Raw genomic sequence first — 22,192 nt, 5'->3', positions numbered from 1 at the left:
TCAGTAGTTCTAATGGAATGTTTCGACTTAGGTCTTTCAGTGCTCTGTCAAACTCTTCACGCAGTATCATTTCTCCCATTTCATTTTCATCTACCTCCTCTTCCATTTCCATAATAATGTCTTCAAGAACATCGCCCCTGTATAGACGCTCTATATACTCCTTCCACCTTTCTGCTTTCCCTTCTTTGCTTTGAACTGGGTTTCCGTCTGAACTCTTGATATTCATGCAAGTGGTTCTCTTTTCTCCAAAGGTCTCTTTAATTTTCCTGTAGGCAGTATCTATCTTACCCCTAGTGAGATAAGCCTCTACATCCTTACATTTGTCCTCTAGCCATCCCTTCTTAGCCATTTTGCACTTCCTGTCGATCTCATTTTTGAGACGTTTGTATTCCTTTTTGCCTGCTTCACATACTGCATTTTTGTATTTTCTCCTTTCATCAAGTAAATTCAGTATCTCTTCTGTTACCCAAAGATTTCTACTAGCCCTCGTCTTTTTACCTACTTGATCCTCTGCTGCCTTCACTATTTCATTCCTCAAAGCTACCCATTCTTCTTCTACTGTATTTCTTTCCCCCATTCCTGTCAATTGTTCCCTTATGCTTTCCCTGAAACTCTGTACAATCTCTGGTTCTTTCAGTTTATCCAGGTCCCATCTCCTTAAATTCCCACCTTTTTGCAGTTTCTTCCGTTTTAATCTACAGTTCATAACCAATAGATTGTGGTCAGAGTCCACATCTGGCCCTGAAAATGTCTTACAATTTAAAATCTGGTTCCTAAATCTCTGTCTTACCATTATATAATCTATCTGAAACCTTTTAGAATCTCCAGGGTTCTTCCATGTATACAACCTGCTTTCATGATTCTTGAACCAAGTGTTACCTATGATTAAGTTATGCTCTGTGCAAAATTCTATCAGGCGGCTTCGTCTTTCATTTCTTAGCCCCAATCCATATTCACCTACTACGTTTCCCTCTCTTCCTTTTCCTACTGTCGAATTCCAGTCACCCATGACTATTAAATTTTCGTCTCGTTTCACTACCTGAATAATTTCTTTTATCTCATCATACATTTCCTCAATTTCTTCATCATCTGCAGAGCTAGTTGGCATATAAACTTGTACTACTGTAGTAGGACTGGGCTTCATGTCTATCTTGGCCACAATAATGCGTTCACTATGCTGTTTGTAGTAGGTTACCCACACTCCTATTTTCCTATTCATTATTAAAGCTACTCCTGCATTACTCCTATTTGATTTTGTATTTATGATCCTGTATTCGCCTGACCAAAAGTCTTGTTCCTCCTGCCACCGAACTTCACTAATTCCCACTATATCTAACTTTAACCCATCCATTTCCCTTTTTAAATTTTCTAACCTACCTGCCCGATTAAGGGATCTGACATTCCACGCTCCGATCCGTAGAACGCCAGTTTTCTTTCTCTTGATAACGACGTCCTCTTGAGTAGTCCCCGACCGGAGATCCGAATGGGGGACTATTTTACCTCCGGAATATTTTACCTAAGAGGACGCCATCATCATTTAATTATACAGTAAAGCTGCATACCCTCGGGAAATATTACGGCCCTACCTTCCCCTTGCTTTCATCCGTTCGCAGTACCAAAACAGCAAGGCCGTCTTGGTTAATGTTACAGGGCCAGATCAGTCAATCATCCAGACTGTTGCCCCTGCAACTACTGAAAAGGCTGCTGTCCCTCTTCAGGAACCACACGATTGTCTGGCCTCTCAACAGATACCCCTCCGTTGTGGTTGCACCTACGGTACGGCTATCTATATCGTTGAGGCACGCAAGCCTCCCCACCAACGGCAAGGTCCATGGTTCATGGGGTGGGCTATAAAAAGCTCACGAAAAATCGGAGTCTTTCGGTGGCTCTGATAGAGTGTAGGAGGCGAATTGCGACCTCTGGCCAGAGGTGGTGTGAAGTTGTATTACGGGAGTTCGTAGTCAAAAGTCAGTAAGGTTTTTTTCAGTGTATGGAAGGTTCCTAAAGTGTTGTGAAGTATGTTCCCTTGCGCGGGCGTGGGAAACATCTCAGTCTACTGACTGTTTTGGCGGTGGATGTTGATGGTAGCGACCGTACACAGACTTTTTACGAATAGGTTGTCTAAAAGAGTGTGGAGCAACTGGTTGGCTGCAGGCATAATGTATCGAACAAAGCGGGGGTTATCAGAAGAAGAATAAATTGAGATTTTCTTCAATAAAAATTAGAAGTGTGGATGTTCTCGTGTACGTACTAACCAATTGTTTGCAGAAGAGACGGGAGAACCCAACTGGTGACGGTGTGGTGACGGATTTCAGTGCTCGTTGTCCAGTCTAGTGGTCGGACTTGTGTGCTTTTGAAGGTAGTCAGATGGATTCAGAGGATTGAATAGTGGTATAGAGGAAGAGAGCGTTTTACCCCTGTCTATTGGGTCTAAGCGAGACTGAGGACCCTAATGTGGCTTTATAGCGTAGGTGTAACAGGACCTAAAATTATACAGGCCCGCCGACAAAGGTGTGGGAGGGAGTCTACGGAGCAATACTGTGGACACGGCTGCTTCTGAGCTTCACCAGACGCTACGGAAACTGACGATGAGGGGCGTTTCAATAACTTATTTTTCTCTAAAATATTTTTAACAACATTCTGCTCTGTCTGCTTCACAGACGTGTCTAATTTCATGTTATTTTCAAATTTTGTACATTAATGGTTTTACTCATATGACTTGATAAATTTTGAACAAACTGCTGCGTCAGCATCACAGAATAGCGCTCTTTCTTACTTTTGAAAATTATATGGCATTTACTGTTTAACTATCTGCTTCATAGACGTGCTTACCGCTTTTAAATCTTAGCCATCTTTTACTCTTTAGTACCAGAAGTGTTGCAGAAATCTTTGTTGAATTCTAGTAAATTTATCAAAACCTACGGATTGGTTTTCAGTCTGCTGATCCTTATAACCAAAAGTTTGTCCATTGTGACGAATATATTTTATTTGTTTTGATACTTGTAAGGTAGCCCTATGTCGTAAATAAACATTTTTTGGAAGTATTTCAATAGATGAGATGTTTTATAGTAGCGAAGATGAACAAGTGCTCATAGCTCAAAAGGTATGCATTTTAGAGATCATGTTTACTGGCCACTTGTTTCTTGTTTTGGTCCCTTGGAGCCACCTGTGAAAGTTGCCACCCTACAATACTAGTAACAACAGTACCGGCAAATGCAATCCACAGTCAGAGATATGCGAACGATTTCCTCTTATAACATTCAACTCATTCTTCAATAAAATTCTTCAGGGTATCAGACCGCATCGTCATAATTTAAAATGCGCCAACGTTTCGGCCAGCGTTGCAGCTAGCCTTCATCAGGGCCTTACGTTAACTGCTAAACGAACACACTTGGTTCCTTAAATAGCTGCATGAGAAAACCGTGTCGTTACTTGATTGGCTGTAATAGGAGGAGGAGGGGGGGTGAAAGGTATGCTTTATTGGTGTTTCCTTTATTATCTGTCATTGGCTGAAATAGCTGTTTTCTATTGGTCTTTATATTAATCCATCCCATTGGAGGAGACGGACGAATAGCGAACAGGTGATGGCTGTGACGTCACACTGCTTCCATGCTGTCCAGAAGCCGGCTGCGGCTGTTTCGCCAGGACGCGGGCTTCTTGAAAAAATATCGGTTTCCCGCACTCGCCTCTCACTTCAAAAGAAAGATTATAGAGGCAATAGAAATAGCCAAAAGACCCACCAACATGAATAGAGAGGACGGGTATAAGCTTCCGAGGTCTTGGCTGCCTGCAATAGCAGGGCTACGGAGCGGCGGCAGAGCCGTGGCGGCCCATGCAGACACGCGGAGAGCCGCAGTAGTGGTCGCGAGCACACAAAGCAATGGCACGCCGCAGCCGGCTTCTGGACAGCATGGAAACAGTGTGACGTCACAGCCATCACCTGTTCGCTATTCGTCCGTCTCCTCGAATGGGGTGGATTAATATAAAGACCAATAGAAAACAGCTATTTCAGCCAATGACAGATAATAAAGGAAACACCAATAAAGCATACCTTTCACCCCTCCTCCTCCTCCTATTACAGCCAATCAAGTAACGACACGGTTTCCTCATGCAGCTATTTAAGGAATCAAGTGTGTTCGTTCAGCAGTTAACGTAAGGCCCTGATGAAGGCTAGCTGCAACGCTGGCCGAAACGTTGGCGCATTTTAAATTATGACGATGCGGTCTGATACCCTGAAGAATTTTATTGAAGAAGACAACGGCCGCGGAAGCCTACGCTTACATTCAACTCATTCGTTTCCAGACCAGTTTCACTTTGAAATTTATACATTTATCCTTCTCCATCACCCATGATGGTTCGTAACATTGTCGTGGTATCATCTTGTACACGGGACAAAGCACCTAAAACTAAGAGGCACAGTTCCGATGTCACCTGTTCATATAATCTGATAGTGTCTTGGCAATAAGTCGAAATCTGCAATGTGAGCTGAGGCTAAAAAATGTAACTTAAAAGACTTACAAGACATTCACTGCGTTTTGCTAAGATAATATGCCAGGTCCGTGTAGTACACGACTTCACACGAGCTAGTCGTGCACGGAGTTTCAACCTGAAAGTAGTAGCGAAATACCGAGAGAAACGATACAAGGAATAATACTGTCTCGCAAGTAGCTCCAGTTTCCCCAAAACAATGCCCTTTAAAAATGAGAGCAGCAGGACAACTCACACATGACGTTGTAGATGCTGCCAATGGTGTAGTTAGGCCCTCCCACTGCCTGCTGGGCTTCAATTGCTTCTTGTCCCAAGGCGTCCTATACAAGGAAAGGAATTTATCATCTCAACTTACAATACATTAAAGCAGTTATTACTTGAAGGGAATGTTCAGTTCAGCTTACCAGAGTTTCCCAGTCGTCAGGCAATTCGCTAGTGTAGCCCCAGGGGTAAAGCATGTACTGCAAAGAAATTACACATTCATTATTTATCTCCACTGAAAACACAGAGTGTATTAAGACTCGTAAACTACTTTAAAACAAAAGTAGTATGCAAGATACAATCAAATGCATGACATTTTTCTATACACAACATTTAGTTTCGTCTGAGGAGCCTGAAAATGAACATCGTGTGAATCTAAAGCCAGTTATTAGCATGCGGTCTCGTCCCACATATAACGACGGCAGTCACTAACAATACCTAATATATCTTCTGTAACTTATACTCTCTCTCACATACACACGACTACTAAATTTTAAAAAAAAGTTACTCTCACAAAGTTGACAATACAACCTACACAGAAACCAAATGAATAAATGAATACACTGTGCTGAGTGCAGAATACGTGAAACTACAGTATTTTTTCTTCTTACGAAGTTTAGAAGAGTGAACTGAAAAAAAAAAAAAAACACAAATGGAGCGTAAGATAACAGAATTAATGACTGCGACATCATTTTCAAGGTCTTTTTCACCACTAATAACGAAAACTACACAGTTTGATGTTATTGTTTTCGTTAACAAATTTTATTAGAAGGTTTATTTTATAAAGCCAATGTAGAAGGTGCCATCTATTGACAATCCAATTTTACTTTTATGCACAACAGTGAATGGAGTTGTTTACTTTCTTTAAGCAAGCAATGCGTACTGCTCACTTAAAGTGAAATCAGCGTTCACCAACACAGGTAAGCACCGCTTACCTTTATACCTTAAATATTATTTTCTATTTCTTCATTCATTTACAGCGTTTGCAACGTCACGTTACACGTATCCTGATCTCTGTACCATTAATCTACATATTTATTTTTATAACTTAATTCTTCATTACTTTATATGGTCTGCAACATTGTGTTACACGTCTCCTAACCTCAATACCATTGATCCGTATCAAAATTGCGAAATACTTTTACTGTAGTCACGATAGTTTTTTACCACTGTATTCAATTCTACAGAAATCAATGAACAAAATGTTTCGAAATTGGATCCAATGGAATTCTACGTCAAAAGATTATGATTGTACAACATATAATGTATATGTCGTTTCCAACTCGTTACCTGGAGCGACAATGGCTTACCTCAGTTCTGATTCCATCCTACTCGAAGAAATAAATAATGTTCATTTGTACCACACAGAATTTTTGAACTCTTTCAGTTCGTCCGATTTATCACCTTATCGTCTGCTTTGAAAGAAAAGTACTGCTATTTTGTTAAATTGAATTCTTAACGCTAATCTGACATTTACTAATGTTGTAAGATTAGTGGTAACTCACATATGCAAGTACCTCATGACTGTCAAACTAATTGACTCCGATAAACTGTGCTCATACTCCACATTAACCTCACACCTCATGATCCAGCCATGCCTTTCCTTATGATAAGACAACAATTCACCACAGAAGTAGCTTTGGCAATGACCATTGATAAAGCATAAGATCAAACACTTCAAAAGGCAGTATTCTATTTACCAGGCGTTCTTTTGCGTGGACAGTTATAAGCGGCTTTTTCATCACATTCAGTGATGTTTATGTTTGTGGTAAACACATGTGGAGTCAAAAAGTAAACGAAGATCACATTATAACTGCTACCATTCTTTTCAAATAAATTTTGTAAAATAAATAAGTTTAAAAAATTAATCTGACACAGATAGTATTGCTTTTTATATGTTTTACAATTAAACATATTTTACATAATGATGCCAACTTTTTGCAGTGAGATTAATATTTGTCACTTCTGTTCAGAAGATGATACCTTTTATTAATAAATACTCACATTTGATTATTTCTCCATTACTACATTGCCTATCAGTGATTGATCAGGAAAGAGCTCGAATTATTTGCTTTGGTAACTAGTTGATAATTATTATGTTTATCATGTGAATAAGAAAAATTTGTCTATTTGTCCTATGCACCAGTGGTCTGTAACACAAAGAAAATTATTTAATTATGCTTGTTCTGTTAGGAGATCTGTAGTGTTTCCTGGCGGCACATTTAAAGTATCTAACTATTTACAAAGATATGGTTGTGGTTTATGCTTTACTTTCAATTTTCTATTCCTTACGTGTGGCCATTGGTTCTTCTCTAGGTACTTCATGCACACACTACAGATTTCCATTTGGCAGTTCCTCGCGTTTATCAGTGATCTCTCGCCAATAGTGTAACAGAACAGTAGTGGATTTCTTCGCATATTTGTGCACAGTATGTTAAATTTATTCAGTCTTTGAGAGAACAGCTAGTGTCAACTTTGAATTCTATAGCTGTCAGATAGTAAAAAACGGATTGTAGTACACATGCTACAGCACATTATTGAACAGCTTTAAAACGTTGCTGAGAATAATATTATTAAAACCAACAACTACAGACAGCAATAATGGTTTACTCAGAGTTGACATATGTCTATCTACAACGTCAGTGCATGTACTGATGAAGGCAGTAAAGCTGAAATAAGCTTATTGTCGGGATGGGTAAAATATTCAATAGTAAAGTATTCAGTTTAAGTTAGTAAGAAAGTTGGGAAATCGTTTCTTGGAGAGAGGAAGTGAAATATTTGTGTGACGAGATAGGTGCCGCTATCCAGTGTCTGATCAGCTAACAAGAAGCGATATTGGAGCGTTACGAGGCAACTGGTGAGCTAAGCAACTTGACCCTTCAACGGTACAGGCACCAGCGTCGACAAAAATACGACGGGAAAGTACGGCGGACGTCATGCGGTTGCCGCATGACGATCGCAATCGACACAGTCATCATGGGACACTCCAGAAGGTTGGTGCAGTGTGCAACGGCTCCTTATAAATAGGCCAACCACCGACTGGAGGGGAGAGCAGATCGACAGTTGTTTGGGACACCACCTCCGCGTCGCTCGGGGTCAAGGGCTGGACTTGAATTATTTGGAACAGGCAGTACTTAGAAAGATTCACTAGCCTCCGCCATAGTAGAACTTGTACTTTGAAGACAATAGTAGTACAATCTAATACAAGCATTTCTGCATACTTGCAAATAGTCCCTTATACATAGGGAATGTCACAGGAGGCACTTCCACGGAGTGTATTCCTTCCTACCAGTACATGATTTACATCCAGTTCCCGAGCGAATCCTACCGAGTTCCGTGCTCTACACCACTCAGTAGTCTACTTTCAGCCCGGTCCACAAACCGTTCCTCATCGATCTCTTCGAACGAGGTAAGTCTCCCTGTCGCTCTTTGCGCGTGTCTTTCTAACTGCCTCTCAGGGCACGATAGTATATACCAAAATGAAATAACAAGGAGCATACTGTTTTCCAGTTCTCTACATAATGTCATACTGTGACATAACATATCCTAAAGCTCCCACAATAGAGAAACACCGAAATATCATTACATTTCCTCTCAAGCAGTAAAATTCCTCCTTCCCTTCTGGATGGTTCACTTTCTTAGTCAGGCGATGTATTTAAATGAAGAAAGGTCAGATAAATATCCAATACTGACTTTGAAAATGTGTGCTACAATTCGATGTTTGTGTGTATAAGAACATATCCAAATACGAAAATGGTTCAAATGGCTCTGAGCACTATGAGACATAACATTTGAGGCTATCAGTGCCCTAGAACTTAGAGCTACTTAAACCTAACTAACATAAGGACATCACACACATCCACGCCCGAGGCAGAATTCGAACCTGCGACTGTAGCAGTCGCACGGTTCCAGACTGAAGCGCCTAGAACCGCTCGGCCACAGCGGCTGGCTGTCCAAATACGACGTGTGATACTAGACTACTGGCCATACTAACGACAGTTCAGGATTTTTGTTAGAAACTTTTCGTACGCCCGCGCTATAGCCCCGACCTCGCACCCAGCAAATATTAGATCTTGTTGCACGTTAAACAATGGTTTTGAAATGACGAGCGCCTTCTGTGCCGTGGGATTGAAGAAGATATTGAAACCTTACGATAAGTGATGCGCGGATACTTTAAAAAGATTTGTAGCTAACTGAAATCTCAAATAAAATCTTTTTCTAATGAATGAATTTTTTGTCTTGACCGAAAGATGCTAACTTTTCGAATACACCTCATATATTCGTTAAACCAGGATCAATCACAGAGCTTTGCCTTTCATGGAAAAAGCTTTACGAGTGGTGTCTGCATAATCGATTGAACAAAATTTTGAGATACTGAGAGCGAAATTTGAGAATCAGCCCAAAACACGGTTTTAATCTTCTTGAGACTTATACATAACTCATAGTTCATTAGAAGCAAACTATTCAAATGATATTACCATCATTCGCTTCAGAGTTAAGTCTTTTACAGAAAGGTGCAACATAACAAGTTGAAAGTAAGGGTACCATAAGCATAAGTTACATGATCATAATATGTTGAACATTGTGATGTGCTTTCAGGAGGTGTTGTATACACCGTACGTCAAAAAGTTGCGGAGCTGGTTTTGCTCTGCCATGTACGCGTCATCAGCGGAGTAACTACGGCGACAGCTTGAACTAACAACTGTAAACAACAGACTTGTGAGCAGACAATGTTACGTAGTGGATGTGCCACTATAATTTGTCAGCTTTCTTGCATCACAAATCGCGATGGAGCAACGAACTGAAGATTTGCAAGTCAAGTGTTCAAGACATTGTCCAAAATGTTATGAAGAAGATAAAAGTGCGTCCAGACTCTGTCCTTCACACCTAGTCTCCCAGACATCATCTCTAAATCGAATGTCCAAGACATTTTCCAGAATGTTTTGAAGAGGAGAAAAGTGTGTTCAAACTTTGCCCTACAAACCTCGACACCCAGACGAAAACAATAAAATAAAAGTAAATTCGTATGGCATGAATGGATAGGAAACACGGAAGTGCAGATTCAGCCCCAAAATTGGAACGGTTTCTTCCTATCCTTCGCGGCCGCAGATACCTTTCCTTCGCGAAGTGTGAGAGCTGTATGTTGAAGTGTTTCCGTTAAGTGTAGGTAACTGTGGTGTATGTGTGCAGAAGGTAACGTCGTGTTCGCACTAAAGGTGATAAGAGATGGGGGAGGTTGAAACCTGGTGCCGACACAAAGGCTACTACTCTTGAAGAGCACCAAGGGAACAGCCTAGCTTAACTTCCCCAACCGACAGGCAATGATATGTACGCCTTCCACGACTTGACTGAAATGGCAAATGCGGACAACTCTTTGGTGATATCAACGTGAGCCTACCACAAAAGGACAAAACGCAGAAACTCACATGAAAAGTCAATTCTTTGACAACAGTGTTCGACCCAATGTGACAAGCGAGTTGAACAACATCCCAAAGAACGTGTTATGTAACATTTCACATGGTTGTATGAACGTTCAGTGCGTTGTACTCAAGTGAGTGGAGACTATCTAGAAACCCTGAAGCGCCAAAATCACAAACTTAACCTTTTTTCTATTTTTATTAATCCAGCATCAAAACTTTTTAGACTGACAGGGTGTAGTGAACTGCTTCATTATTTTCGTCTTAACTGCAGGCTTTGTAAATTCAGTGAGTAGATATGATTTGTCGGTTCTGCGTCACCTGCCTTTGATCACAATTTTTAGCCAAAATCATTTAGTCAGCACTAATTAATTAAAGTAACATGGGCAAGAACAATTACGCGACCTCATCAGCGCACTTAACCGCATGAAAGATAATATAGAAGAGTTCAGTCCTATATAAGCACATAACAAATCTAAATCAGAAAATCGAAATCAGATCGTAAGTAAATAATGTACCCATAGATTTAAGAATAAAAATACAGCCAAATGATCACCACCAAAAAAAAAAAAAAAAAAAAAAAAGCAGCCACCCATTACTATGAACCCCCAATCATGTGATAAGTCACAATGGCCTGAAACCAAATAGAACAGACACTTGCACACTCCATGGTAAAGATATGACTGATATACTTTAATAAACAGATACAGATGAAGCAATTAGGAAACATGTAGACATAGAAAATAATAAAACACACGAACAAGTGAGACCTGGTGAAACACCTGGTCTACGCAGTCAAAACGACAGGTCTATCCAGCCAAAAACGACAAGTTTAATTTTAACGAAAGAAGAACAATTTTTACGAACGAGTTGGCTTATATTCTCTAATTTAAAACTAATGAATGAATGAAACCGCACCAACAAAATCGAAAAATGTGCACTTCATTATTGTTGTTTAAGACGGTTATGTACAGATTAGAGATCACGTTAAATCTAAATACCAAAAAACATATACACAAATAAAGGAGAACGAATCGTTCCTCTCTTCAAATAAACAAACAATAAAGGGTAGCAATTCGCTACTCTCTTCAAATAAACATACAACAAAGGGTAGCAATTCGCTACTCTCTTCAAATAAACAAACAACAAAAGGCAAAAAAATCGGAAAACATTTGAAGCATTAAAGAGTCTATACTGTAGACTCCCTTCTAGTTCAAGGTGTCTATACTATAGACTCCCTTCCAATAATCAACCTCATGCTATTTTTATCAATGAACCCGGCTTGTATTCTTTAGTTATGAAGCTAATATGAAAGAAGCAGATAAACCATACGCTTTGAAACACGGTTGTCTTTCTAAACAGAGAGCAGCCTTTAAAAAGAACGACTGTAAACAATTCAAACCCGCCAAAACGACGGGGTTAAAACGAAATGAACAAGTTCGCAGTGCAATAATGAAATTAAAATAAATCAGATCTGAAAATCATTCTCAAGAACGGCAAAAACCTTCGGCACCATTGAATGAAACCCCGGAGGGAATTATTCCAACTTCTCTTTTTTTTTTCGAAGTTTTCTCATAGTCCAAATTCTTCTTCCAGCGACTTGATGGTAGCTGCCCTTCCGCTTCCGTCACCCGTCATCTTCAATTGAGGGGGCAGAGCTCCAGACAGCAGCGTCTTGACCAACGATGATCCCCATAGCTTGAGTGGCCAGCTCAACTTCCCGCCTGGGGCAACCGGGAGGACAAGTAGTCCTTTGCAGTTTGTATATACAGTTGGTATTCTAGTGATCAAGTATATTCAAAAAGCGCTACGCTCATCAGCATATTCTGGACATAAATATATCATTTCCTTCACATTACTGTATTTCATTTGAAGAGACGATATGTAAGCTCTGTGCAAATGTTAGTATGAATACTGATAACCGCTTTAAAAATAATTAATTTGTGTTTAAAGTGAAAAATGTTTTCTTATTGCCTCAAACGGAACAAAGATCAGAGCCATCTGTTGACGGAAGCTCAAAGCTGGTACGTATCGCAGTGTGTGAATCAGCGCCGTGCAGCTGTGAGAGATAGCGAGGCTAACAAGGTCACTAGCTGGGTGCATCACGCACAGCGCAAAAAGCACGCCAACCTTGACAGCTATCGTTTCCTCTTACCGATTACGCAGCAGAACGTTGTAGTGCCTCTAATTAAAACCGGCTTTTATGGATTCGCTCATAAAAACATCGTAAACTAAGCTTAACAAACAATTATTTACAAACCCCAGCCCATTTTCCTTTTCGTGTACATGACACTTGCGAAACCAGCCGATGCTAACTTTTCATCCCAATCAGAATCTTTACCAATAACATTAGCCAACGCTTTATCTTGTAGGACTTTATCTGCCTCATGTCTCTTACTTAAATCTTTATTCTCATCATAAGCTATACCGTGTTCTTTACAAGCTTCATCTAACCTATTAATTCCTTCATCTCCTCTGTTTAATCGTTCTTCCAGCTTTGTAAACGGACCACAGTAGTTATAACCAGGAATGTGAAGCTCAGGCATTTTAAGATTATTCAAAGCCCAATTAACTATTCCTTTGCCATATTTCTTATTTTCCCAGAATGATAGTGGTAACATGTTTAAGAATTTTATAACGTATGATGTACCTTTAGGGCTATTAATCACAAAATCGTTAAACTTTCACGTCAACATTTTCATTATTGCAACTTTCGCATTTCGAAAATTATCGTTTCCTGCTTTCTCTCTTCACCATCAATAACAGCCAGACAATCAATTAAGTCCCTAACATCGTTCATCCAAATGTATTCGATTGGTAGCTCATTATATTCTTTAACAAAACCTTTACCTCTCTTTGGTCTTGGAGTACTAGTTTCAAATCTTGATTCTGAGCTGCTATCATTTCTACAGTGTTTTCCTAGAATGTGCTCAATTATTGATTTGTATTTTGCCCCTCTACTCGATCTAAGCTTCCCATTACAAAAAATTGCGTTTGATTCAAGTAAGATTTCTGCGTAATTTTGTAATTCCTCTTGATCAAATTTACCATCAAGATCATCCAAAGTAATATACTTTTGAGTAAGAAGAATCATTAAACCGTCAGTGGCTTGATATTCTTTTCTTTGTACAGTTAAATAATCGTAATGTCTTCGTTCAACAGTTAATGTGTTAAATTTTACAGGTTCATCGCCAATATATTTTTCAGCGCCAATTGATTTTAAACCGAAAATTTCGTCTATACAGTTGTTCAGGTATCTCAGTAAACGTGTTCCTATAAAAGTTGGTTTTGTTTTGGTTTTGGAGTTGTTTGTCCTTCCGGTTCATCATGTTGATAATCATAAGCCATTTGACTTGCTATGTATTTCTTTTCTCTTTTCTTAGTTTCTTCATCATAATCACGAAGCACATTATCTACTTCCGATTCGTTTAGCGTTCTATTGATTCCCAAATCTTCACTTGTATTAAATTGAAATGGAATAAGGTCTTTACTTTACTTTCTCAAGAGCTTCATCCAGTTTGCTTTCAAGTCGTTCACCAAGGTTACCAATTGCATCAATCACAGGTTGTTCCTGTTTTTTGTATTTGTCATATTCATCAACTCTTTTGTTTGTAAATCCTCTAAAACTATCCCTTAAATATTCTCTCATTTTAATTGCTTCTAGTGCTTTATTTACATCATAAGGTTTCTTCATTTTACCAACCATTTATTCTACAAAATAAAACGTAAATACAACGTAAATGTAATGCGAGAAAACCTAATCACAACGTAAACGTAACGTAAACGCAACGTGAAAAAACGTAAACATAAGGTAAACGTAACATAGATGTAACACGAAAAAAAGTAAACGTAACGGAATCTTGAAACTTTTCTGCTTCTGACTTCTTGTTCCATAAAAGCACAAACAAAGTTTTTAATTCATTACGTAGTAAACAGATAGTTTGATTGATTTACAGAATAACTTACTTACTTTTAAAAACAAAACTGTGAGTTTTATTATTGAAGAAAACGATGATGATGTAAAGATCTACTACGCGTGAAGCAATTAGATGTCATGTCAAACTTAAATATCAAAAAACATTCGAACTAAGGGAGAATCGATTTGCTCCCCCTTTAAATGAACAAACAAAAGTTAATGAAGACCATGATGTTAAGATATGGTTTAAAGACAAAGATGTGGCAGAGATTTTCGAGTATACAAACACAAACAAAGCAATTAAAGATCACATCAAATCTAAATACCTAAAAACATATACACAATTAAGGGGTAGTGATTCGTTACCCCCTTTAAATAGACAGACGCAAAGTGGTAACGAATCGTTATCCCATTTAAATATTCAACCTCACTCTATCTTTATCAATGAACATGGTCTGTATTCTTTACTTATGAAGTCTAACATGACAGAAGCAGAAAATTAACAAGATTGGGTTTACGAGAAAATTTTACCATCAGTAAGAAAGACGGGTCAATACCAACTAGAAAATAGAATTAAACAACTATAATGAGAGAACAAACAACTAAGATCAAAAGAAGCTACCCCAGCGCATATTATAGCTGTTTTAAAGACAGCAACTAATTCTATTTCTTGTGTTTATTTGTTTTCGTTAGGTACCATTAAAGACCTTCACAAGGAGTTTTGAATTAATGATGTTATTGCTGATAACTGCATTGTGTGTAAATATGGTAAAACGAAAGACTTAGAAGAAAGAACAAAAGACTACATTATAATGTAGTATTAACTCTTAAATGTTTTTCTTATATCGATCTGCTGTATGTAACAAATGCAGAAAGTTCCATCTCTAAACACTTTAACACATTAGGTGCAAAGATTGATTATTGAAACTTCAAAGAGCTGATTGTGCTTAATGAGAAACAACTCAAAAGGATAATAGAACATTATGAAGAATTAAACGACAAGTATGGCTTCGACCTTCAAAAATTAGTAAACGAACGAGACCAGCTTGAATCACAACTTAAACTGAAAAACATAACAATAGGCAAACTAAAAATGGAAATAGAAATGGAAAGTTTTAAACACAAAAACATCTTATTACAAAAACAACTTGAGGCTGCGCTTGAAAGACAGTTGTGAAAGGTTAGGTTTTACATAAACACAGTTAAGCTTGAGCTTTAATGGTTAATATCATAAAAGCATATACAAATTTAAAACTAAAAAAGCAGTTACTCACTATCGCTAATTTCTAGTTCTGATTGTTTTTGTTTGATTTTTCTGTAAATTCAATCTTGTGAAAACCTCTACTGTCACTCAAATTGATTTTACCTCCATAGACAAGATATAATTGTTCTTTACCATCGTTAATTACTTTTCTGGATCTTTTTTTCAAACGCTTTGATGTAGCGATCAGGTAAAAACACCTTATAGTTGTCTATGTAAACAACGATCTTAGCACCAACTTTAGTTTTGAGTAGTTCAGTCTTTTTGATTAATAGTGTTTTGTTTAGTGGAAGTTCATTTAAGCTTTTGAATGGGATATTTGGTTTAACTATTTCATTGAGTTTAGTGATAACAGATTCCATGATCCTATTTATTGTAAGAGTAAAAATATTTTTTAATTTCATTTTTGTTTTTGTGATGTTCAATGTGAAACCGCTTCTTCTTAATGAATATCATATTCATCATCACAAACAGTTGGATTATCAAAATCAAATTAATCATCAGTATCAAAAGCATCCTGTTAACAATAATTTCATTCTCTTCAGGTGTTTGTGTCTAAGACCCATATCTTAAAATGCGTCTACACAATGGGCAGGTACTGTTATTTTGTAACTAGGTTTCTAAACATAATTCACAGAAAAAATGATTGCAAACTCTTTCTACTTCATTAGAATGACCATTAACGAACAAACATACACTACAAGGTTCTCTATTTTTCCCAACGTTTACATACATACTGTGATTGAGTCGCTCGATTTCAACACTCGATACCTTGTTCTTACTTATTAAAGCATGCCAATTAACTTTATCTGCAAACTCTGTAATGAATTCATCTTAAAGCTCTTGTTTGTAGCTAACAGCTGTCCAGTCAACTTGATCTTTAAAGTCTCTGATGAATTGTTCACTTAACTTTTGATTTTGACAAACTACATGCGACAATTCGTTATTATACTTGCTACTGAAATCTCTTAAAAACTGTTCTGAAAAACATTTTCTGCACACTAGAATTATTCGCCAACAGCTCAGTGACTTATATTTATATGCAATCTCTCTAATGAAATCTTCTGACACTTTTTGATGAGTAATGAAATATAACCAATTGAATTCTTTATCTTGAAATTCTCTAATGAAATCTTCACTTAGTTTTTGTGAACAGCCAATACCATGCCAATTGACTATGACTGAATTCTCTTATAAAGGCTTTTGTGAACTTTTGACTGTATGACATTTCAGACCAATCTAATTCATTTTCAAATTCTCTTATGAAGTCTTCTGAAAGGTTAGGGTATGTTGACACTTTTTTCCATTTAATGTTGTTACTTCTAAGTGTTTTTGTTACATCATGTCTTATTTCTTCAGCATCACTTTTAACTAGTTTGTCATTGGGCATAGTCATTAAGGGTTTATCAATGGCGTTTTGTTTACTCTGTACCAATGCAATGAGGTTGTCTTCCTTAAGTTTCCTCAGAGTTTTATCATTCGTTTTAAGTTCCTTGATCATAAGCTTAAAAATGATTTTTAATTTAATTTTTGGTCATTTTTGAGCGTCACCGCCTATAAAAGCGCTAATACTAAAACACACACACACACACACACACACACACACACACACACACACATATACACACACAGAGAGAGAGAGAGAGAGAGAGAGAGAGAGAGAGAGAGAGAGAGAAATGGCAAGTAACATAAAGGAAAGATTTAGATATGGACGTTCATTGTTGATTTAATTGGTTCACAATTTCATAGTGTCCCTAAGGCAATGGGTTTATTCCATTTAGTAGTATGAATCACTTATCATCTTTGTGACTCAGTGCTGGCTTGTTCAATCCAACTGTGTAGACTTCATGTCGTTTGCTTCGAATAAGTTTCATACTTCTATTCATTTCGGTCTGTTGTAGTAGGTATGTTTTGTAGTCTGTAAAATCAAGATTTTTTCCTTCCTGTGCTTGCCTTAACACCTTTAGCCTTCTTAGTCTCTTTGTCGTCGTACTCCATAGCATACATCTTTGATCGCAGACCAACAAACTCAGTCAAAAGCTTTCCTGCTAACTCGTCTTTCATCTTGCCTAAGACCTTCTTGTTAACTTGTGGTATGTTGTACGGATTATCTTTGGCGTAGCCGCTTGTATCAAAGTGATTCATCATATTTGTCATGTCCTGGTAAAAATCTTGTGTCTTTATATGGTAGATCAGACTGTCTGTACCTTTGCAGCAAATAGTTATGTTTTCTCTGTATTTAGGCTTCATTGTGGTATAATGGAGGTCATACATAAGCTCTTTAGACAGTTCTAGAATACTCATCCCAGCTTATATAGGCTTGTTAAAGAGCACTTTGGTCTTATTCATGTGCAGAAGAACTAAATCTTCGGTTAATATAGTTCGATCTATACATCTACATCTACATCTACATCTATACTCCGCGAGCCACCTTACGGTGTGTGGCGGAGGGTACTTATTGTACCACTATCTGATCCCCCCTTCTCTGTTCCATTCACGAATTGTGCGTGGGAAGAACGACTGCTTGTAAGTCTCCGTATTTACTCTAATTTCTCGGATCTTTTCGTTGTGATCATTACGCGAGATATATGTGGGCGGTAGTAATATGTTGCCCATCTCTTCCCGGAATGTGCTCTCTCGTAATTTCGATAATAAACCTCTCCGTATTGCGTAACGCCTTTCTTGAAGTGTCCGCCACTGGAGCTTGTTCAGCATCTCCGTAACGCTCTCGCGCTGACTAAATGTCCCCATGACGAATCGCGCTGCTTTTCGCTGGATCATGTCTATCTCTTCTATTAATCCAACCTGGTAAGGGTCCCATACTGATGAGCAATACTCAAGAATCGGACGAACAAGCGTTTTGTAAGCTACTTCTTTCGTCGATGAGTCACATTTTCTTAGAATTCTTCCTATGAATCTCAACCTGGCGCCTGCTTTTCCCACTATTTGTTTTATGTGATCATTCCACTTCAGATCGCTCCGGATAGTAACTCCTAAGTATTTTACGGTCGTTACCGCTTCCAATGATTTACCACCTATGGCATAATCGTACTGGAATGGATTTCTGCCCCTATGTATGCGCATTATATTACATTTATCTACGTTTAGGGAAAGCTGCCAGCTGTCGCACCATGCATTAATCCTCTGCAGGTCCTCCTGGAGTACGTACGAGTCTTCTGATGTTGCTACTTTCTTGTAGACAACCGTGTCATCTGCAAATAGCCTCACGGAGCTACCGATGTTGTCAACTAAGTCATTTATGTATATTGTAAACAATAAAGGTCCTATCACGCTTCCCTGCGGTACTCCCGAAATTACCTCTACATCTGCAGATTTTGAACCGTTAAGAATGACATGTTGTGTTCTTTCTTCTAGGAAATCCTGAATCCAATCACAAACCTGGTCCGATATTCCGTAAGCTCGTATTTTTTTCACTAAACGTAAGTGCGGAACCGTATCAAATGCCTTCCTGAAGTCCAGGAATACGGCATCAATCTGCTTGCCAGTGTCTACGGCACTGTGAATTTCTTGGGCAAATAGGGCGAGCTGAGTTTCACATGATCTCTGTTTGCGGAATCCATGTTGGTTATGATGAAGGAGATTTGTATTATCTAAGAACGTCATAATACGAGAACACAAAACATGTTCCATTATTCTACAACAGATTGACGTAAGCGAAATAGGCCTATAATTATTCGCATCTGATTTATGACCCTTCTTGAAAATGGGAACGACCTGCGCTTTCTTCCAGTCGCTAGGTACTTTACGTTCTTCCAGCGATCTACGATAAATTGCTGATAGAAAGGGGGCAAGTTCTTTAGCATAATCACTGTAGAATCTTAAGGGTATCTCGTCTGGTCCGGATGCTTTTCCGCTACTAAGTGATAGCAGTTGTTTTTCAATTCCGATATCGTTTATTTCAATATTTTCCATTTTGGCGTCCGTGCGACGGCTGAAGTCAGGGACCGTGTTACGATTTTCCGCAGTGAAACAGTTTCGGAACACTGAATTCAGTATTTCTGCCTTTCTTCGGTCGTCCTCTGTTTCGGTGCCATCGTGGTCAACGAGTGACTGAATAGGGGATTTAGATCCGCTTACCGATTTTACATATGACCAAAACTTTTTAGGGTTCTTGTTTAGATTGTTTGCCAATGTTTTATGTTCGAATTCGTTGAATGCTTCTCTCATTGCTCTCTTTACGCTCTTTTTCGCTTCGTTCAGCTTTTCCTTATCAGCTATGGTTCGACTACTCTTAAACCTATGATGAAGCTTTCTTTGTTTCCGTAGTACCTTTCGTACATGATTGTTATACCACGGTGGATCTTTCCCCTCGCTTTGGACCTTAGTCGGTACGAACTTATCTAAGGCGTACTGGACGATGTTTCTGAATTTTTTCCATTTTTGTTCCACATACTCTTCCTCAGAAATGAACGTTTGATGGTGGTCACTCAGATATTCTGCGATTTGTGCCCTATCACTCTTGTTAAGCAAATATATTTTCCTTCCTTTCTTGGCATTTCTTATTACACTTGTAGTCATTGATGCAACCACTGACTTATGATCACTGATACCCTCTTCTACATTCACGGAGTCGAAAAGTTCCGGTCTATTTGTTGCTATGAGGTCTAAAACGTTAGCTTCACGAGTTGGTTCTCTAACTATCTGCTCGAAGTAATTCTCGGACAAGGCAGTCAGGATAATGTCACAAGAGTCTCTGTCCCTGGCTCCAGTTTTGATTGTGTGACTATCCCATTCTATACCTGGTAGATTGAAGTCTCCCCCTATTACAATAGTATGATCACGAAACTTCTTCACGACGTTCTGCAGGTTCTCTCTGAGGCGCTCAACTACTACGGTTGCTGATGCAGATGGTCTATAGAAGCATCCGACTATCATATCTGACCCACCTTTGATACTTAACTTAACCCAGATTATTTCACATTCGCATTCGCTAATAACTTCACTGGATATTATTGAATTCTTTACTGCTATAAATACTCCTCCACCATTGGCGTTTATCCTATCCTTGCGGTATATATTCCATTCTGTGTCTAGGATTTCGTTACTGTTCACTTCCGGTTTTAACCAACTTTCCGTTCCTAATACTATATGCGCACTATTTCCTTCAATAAGAGATACTAATTCAGGAACCTTGCCCTGGATACTCCTGCAGTTTACCAATATTACGTTAACTTTTCCTGTTTTTGGTCTCTGAGGACGGACGTTCTTTATCAACGATGATAATGTCCTCTCTGGTAAGCCGTCAGGTATTTTATCGTTTCGCCCAAGGGGGGGTCCCTCTAACCTAAAAAACCCCCGTGTGCACGCCACACGTACTCTGCTACCCTAGTAGCTGCTTCCGGTGTGTAGTGCACGCCTGACCTGTCTAGGGGGGCCCTACAGTTTTCCACCCAATAACGGAGGTCGATGAATTTGCAACCATTATAGTCGCAGAGTCGTCTGAGCCTCTGGTTTAGACCCTCCACACGGCTCCAAACCAGAGGACCGCGATCGACTCTGGGCACTATGCTGCAGATATTAAGCTCAGCTTGCACTCCGCGTGCGATGCTGGTTGTCTTCACCAAATCAGCCAGCCGCCGGAAGGAACCAAGGATGGCCTCAGAACCCAAGCGGCAGGCGTCATTCGTTCCGACATGTGCTACTATCTGCAGCCGGTCACACCCAGTGCGTTCAATAGCTGCCGGAAGGGCCTCCTCCACATTACGGACGAGACCCCCCGGCAAGCACACCGAGTGCACACTGGCATTCTTCCCCGACCTACCCGCTATTTTCCTGAGGGGCTCCATAACCCGCCTAACGTTGTTTAGTTTTGATATAAGCTTGGCACACTTCCTACCATCGGCTATTAGTCGTATGTCAACTCGATTATGTATGTTCTCCATTGTTTTACCAATAATGCTGTTGTTCATCAATTTGTAGAAGTCCTTTTCAAACTCATTTGTTGCTTTGGTTCTCATCTGTGTGTTTAGATCTACACTCCTGGAAATGGAAAAAAGAACACATTGACACTGGTGTGTCAGACCCACCATACTTGCTCCGGACACTGCGAGAGGGCTGTACAAGCAATGATCACACGCACGGCACAGCGGACACACCAGGAACCGCGGTGTTGGCCGTCGAATGGCGCTAGCTGCGCAGCATTTGTGCACCGCCGCCGTCAGTGTCAGCCAGTTTGCCGTGGCATACGGAGCTCCATCGCAGTCTTTAACACTGGTAGCATGCCGCGACAGCGTGGACGTGAACCGTATGTGCAGTTGACGGACTTTGAGCGAGGGCGTATAGTGGGCAAGCGGGAGGCCGGGTGGACGTACCGCCGAATTGTTCAACACGTGGGGCGTGAGGTCTCCACAGTACATCGATGTTGTCGCCAGTGGTCGGCGGAAGGTGCACGTGCCCGTCGACCTGGGACCGGACCGCAGCGACGCACGGATGCACGCCAAGACCGTAGGATCCTACGCAGTGCCGTAGGGGACCGCACCGCCACTTCCCAGCAAATTAGGGACACTGTTGCTCCTGGGGTATCGGCGAGGACCATTCGCAACCGTCTCTATGAAGCTGGGCTACGGTCCCGCACACCGTTAGGCCGTCTTCCGCTCACGCCCCAACATCGTGCAGCCCGCCTCCAGTGGTGTCGTGACGGGCGTGAATGGAGGGACGAATGGAGACGTGTCGTCTTCAGCGATGAGAGTCGCTTCTGCCTTGCTGCCAATGATGGTCGTATGCGTGTTTGGCGCCGTGCAGGTGAGCGCCACAATCAGGACTGCATACGACCGAGGCACACAGGGTCAACACCCGGCATCATGGTGTGGGGAGCGATCTCCTACACTG

General features: G+C 39.8%; 1 protein-coding gene across 1 annotated transcript in view; it reads right to left on the bottom strand.

The window, feature by feature from the left end:
- LOC124613402 (carboxypeptidase B-like) overlaps window positions 1-22,192 on the bottom strand; it is a 79,152-nt gene that overhangs the window by 16,775 nt on the left and 40,185 nt on the right. The window contains exons 5-6 of the mRNA XM_047142106.1: window positions 4,893-4,949; window positions 4,724-4,808 (exon numbers count right to left, since the gene is read on the bottom strand). Coding sequence (XP_046998062.1) covers window positions 4,724-4,808; window positions 4,893-4,949 — 142 coding nt within the window. The remainder of the gene's footprint in view (window positions 1-4,723; window positions 4,809-4,892; window positions 4,950-22,192) is intronic.

This window comes from Schistocerca americana, chromosome 4, assembly GCF_021461395.2.
Source record: "Schistocerca americana isolate TAMUIC-IGC-003095 chromosome 4, iqSchAmer2.1, whole genome shotgun sequence".
Classification (NCBI taxonomy): Eukaryota; Metazoa; Arthropoda; class Insecta; order Orthoptera; family Acrididae; genus Schistocerca; species Schistocerca americana.
The sequence above is the reverse complement of the archived record's forward strand: the minus strand, read 5'-3'. Positions and strand labels throughout refer to the sequence as shown.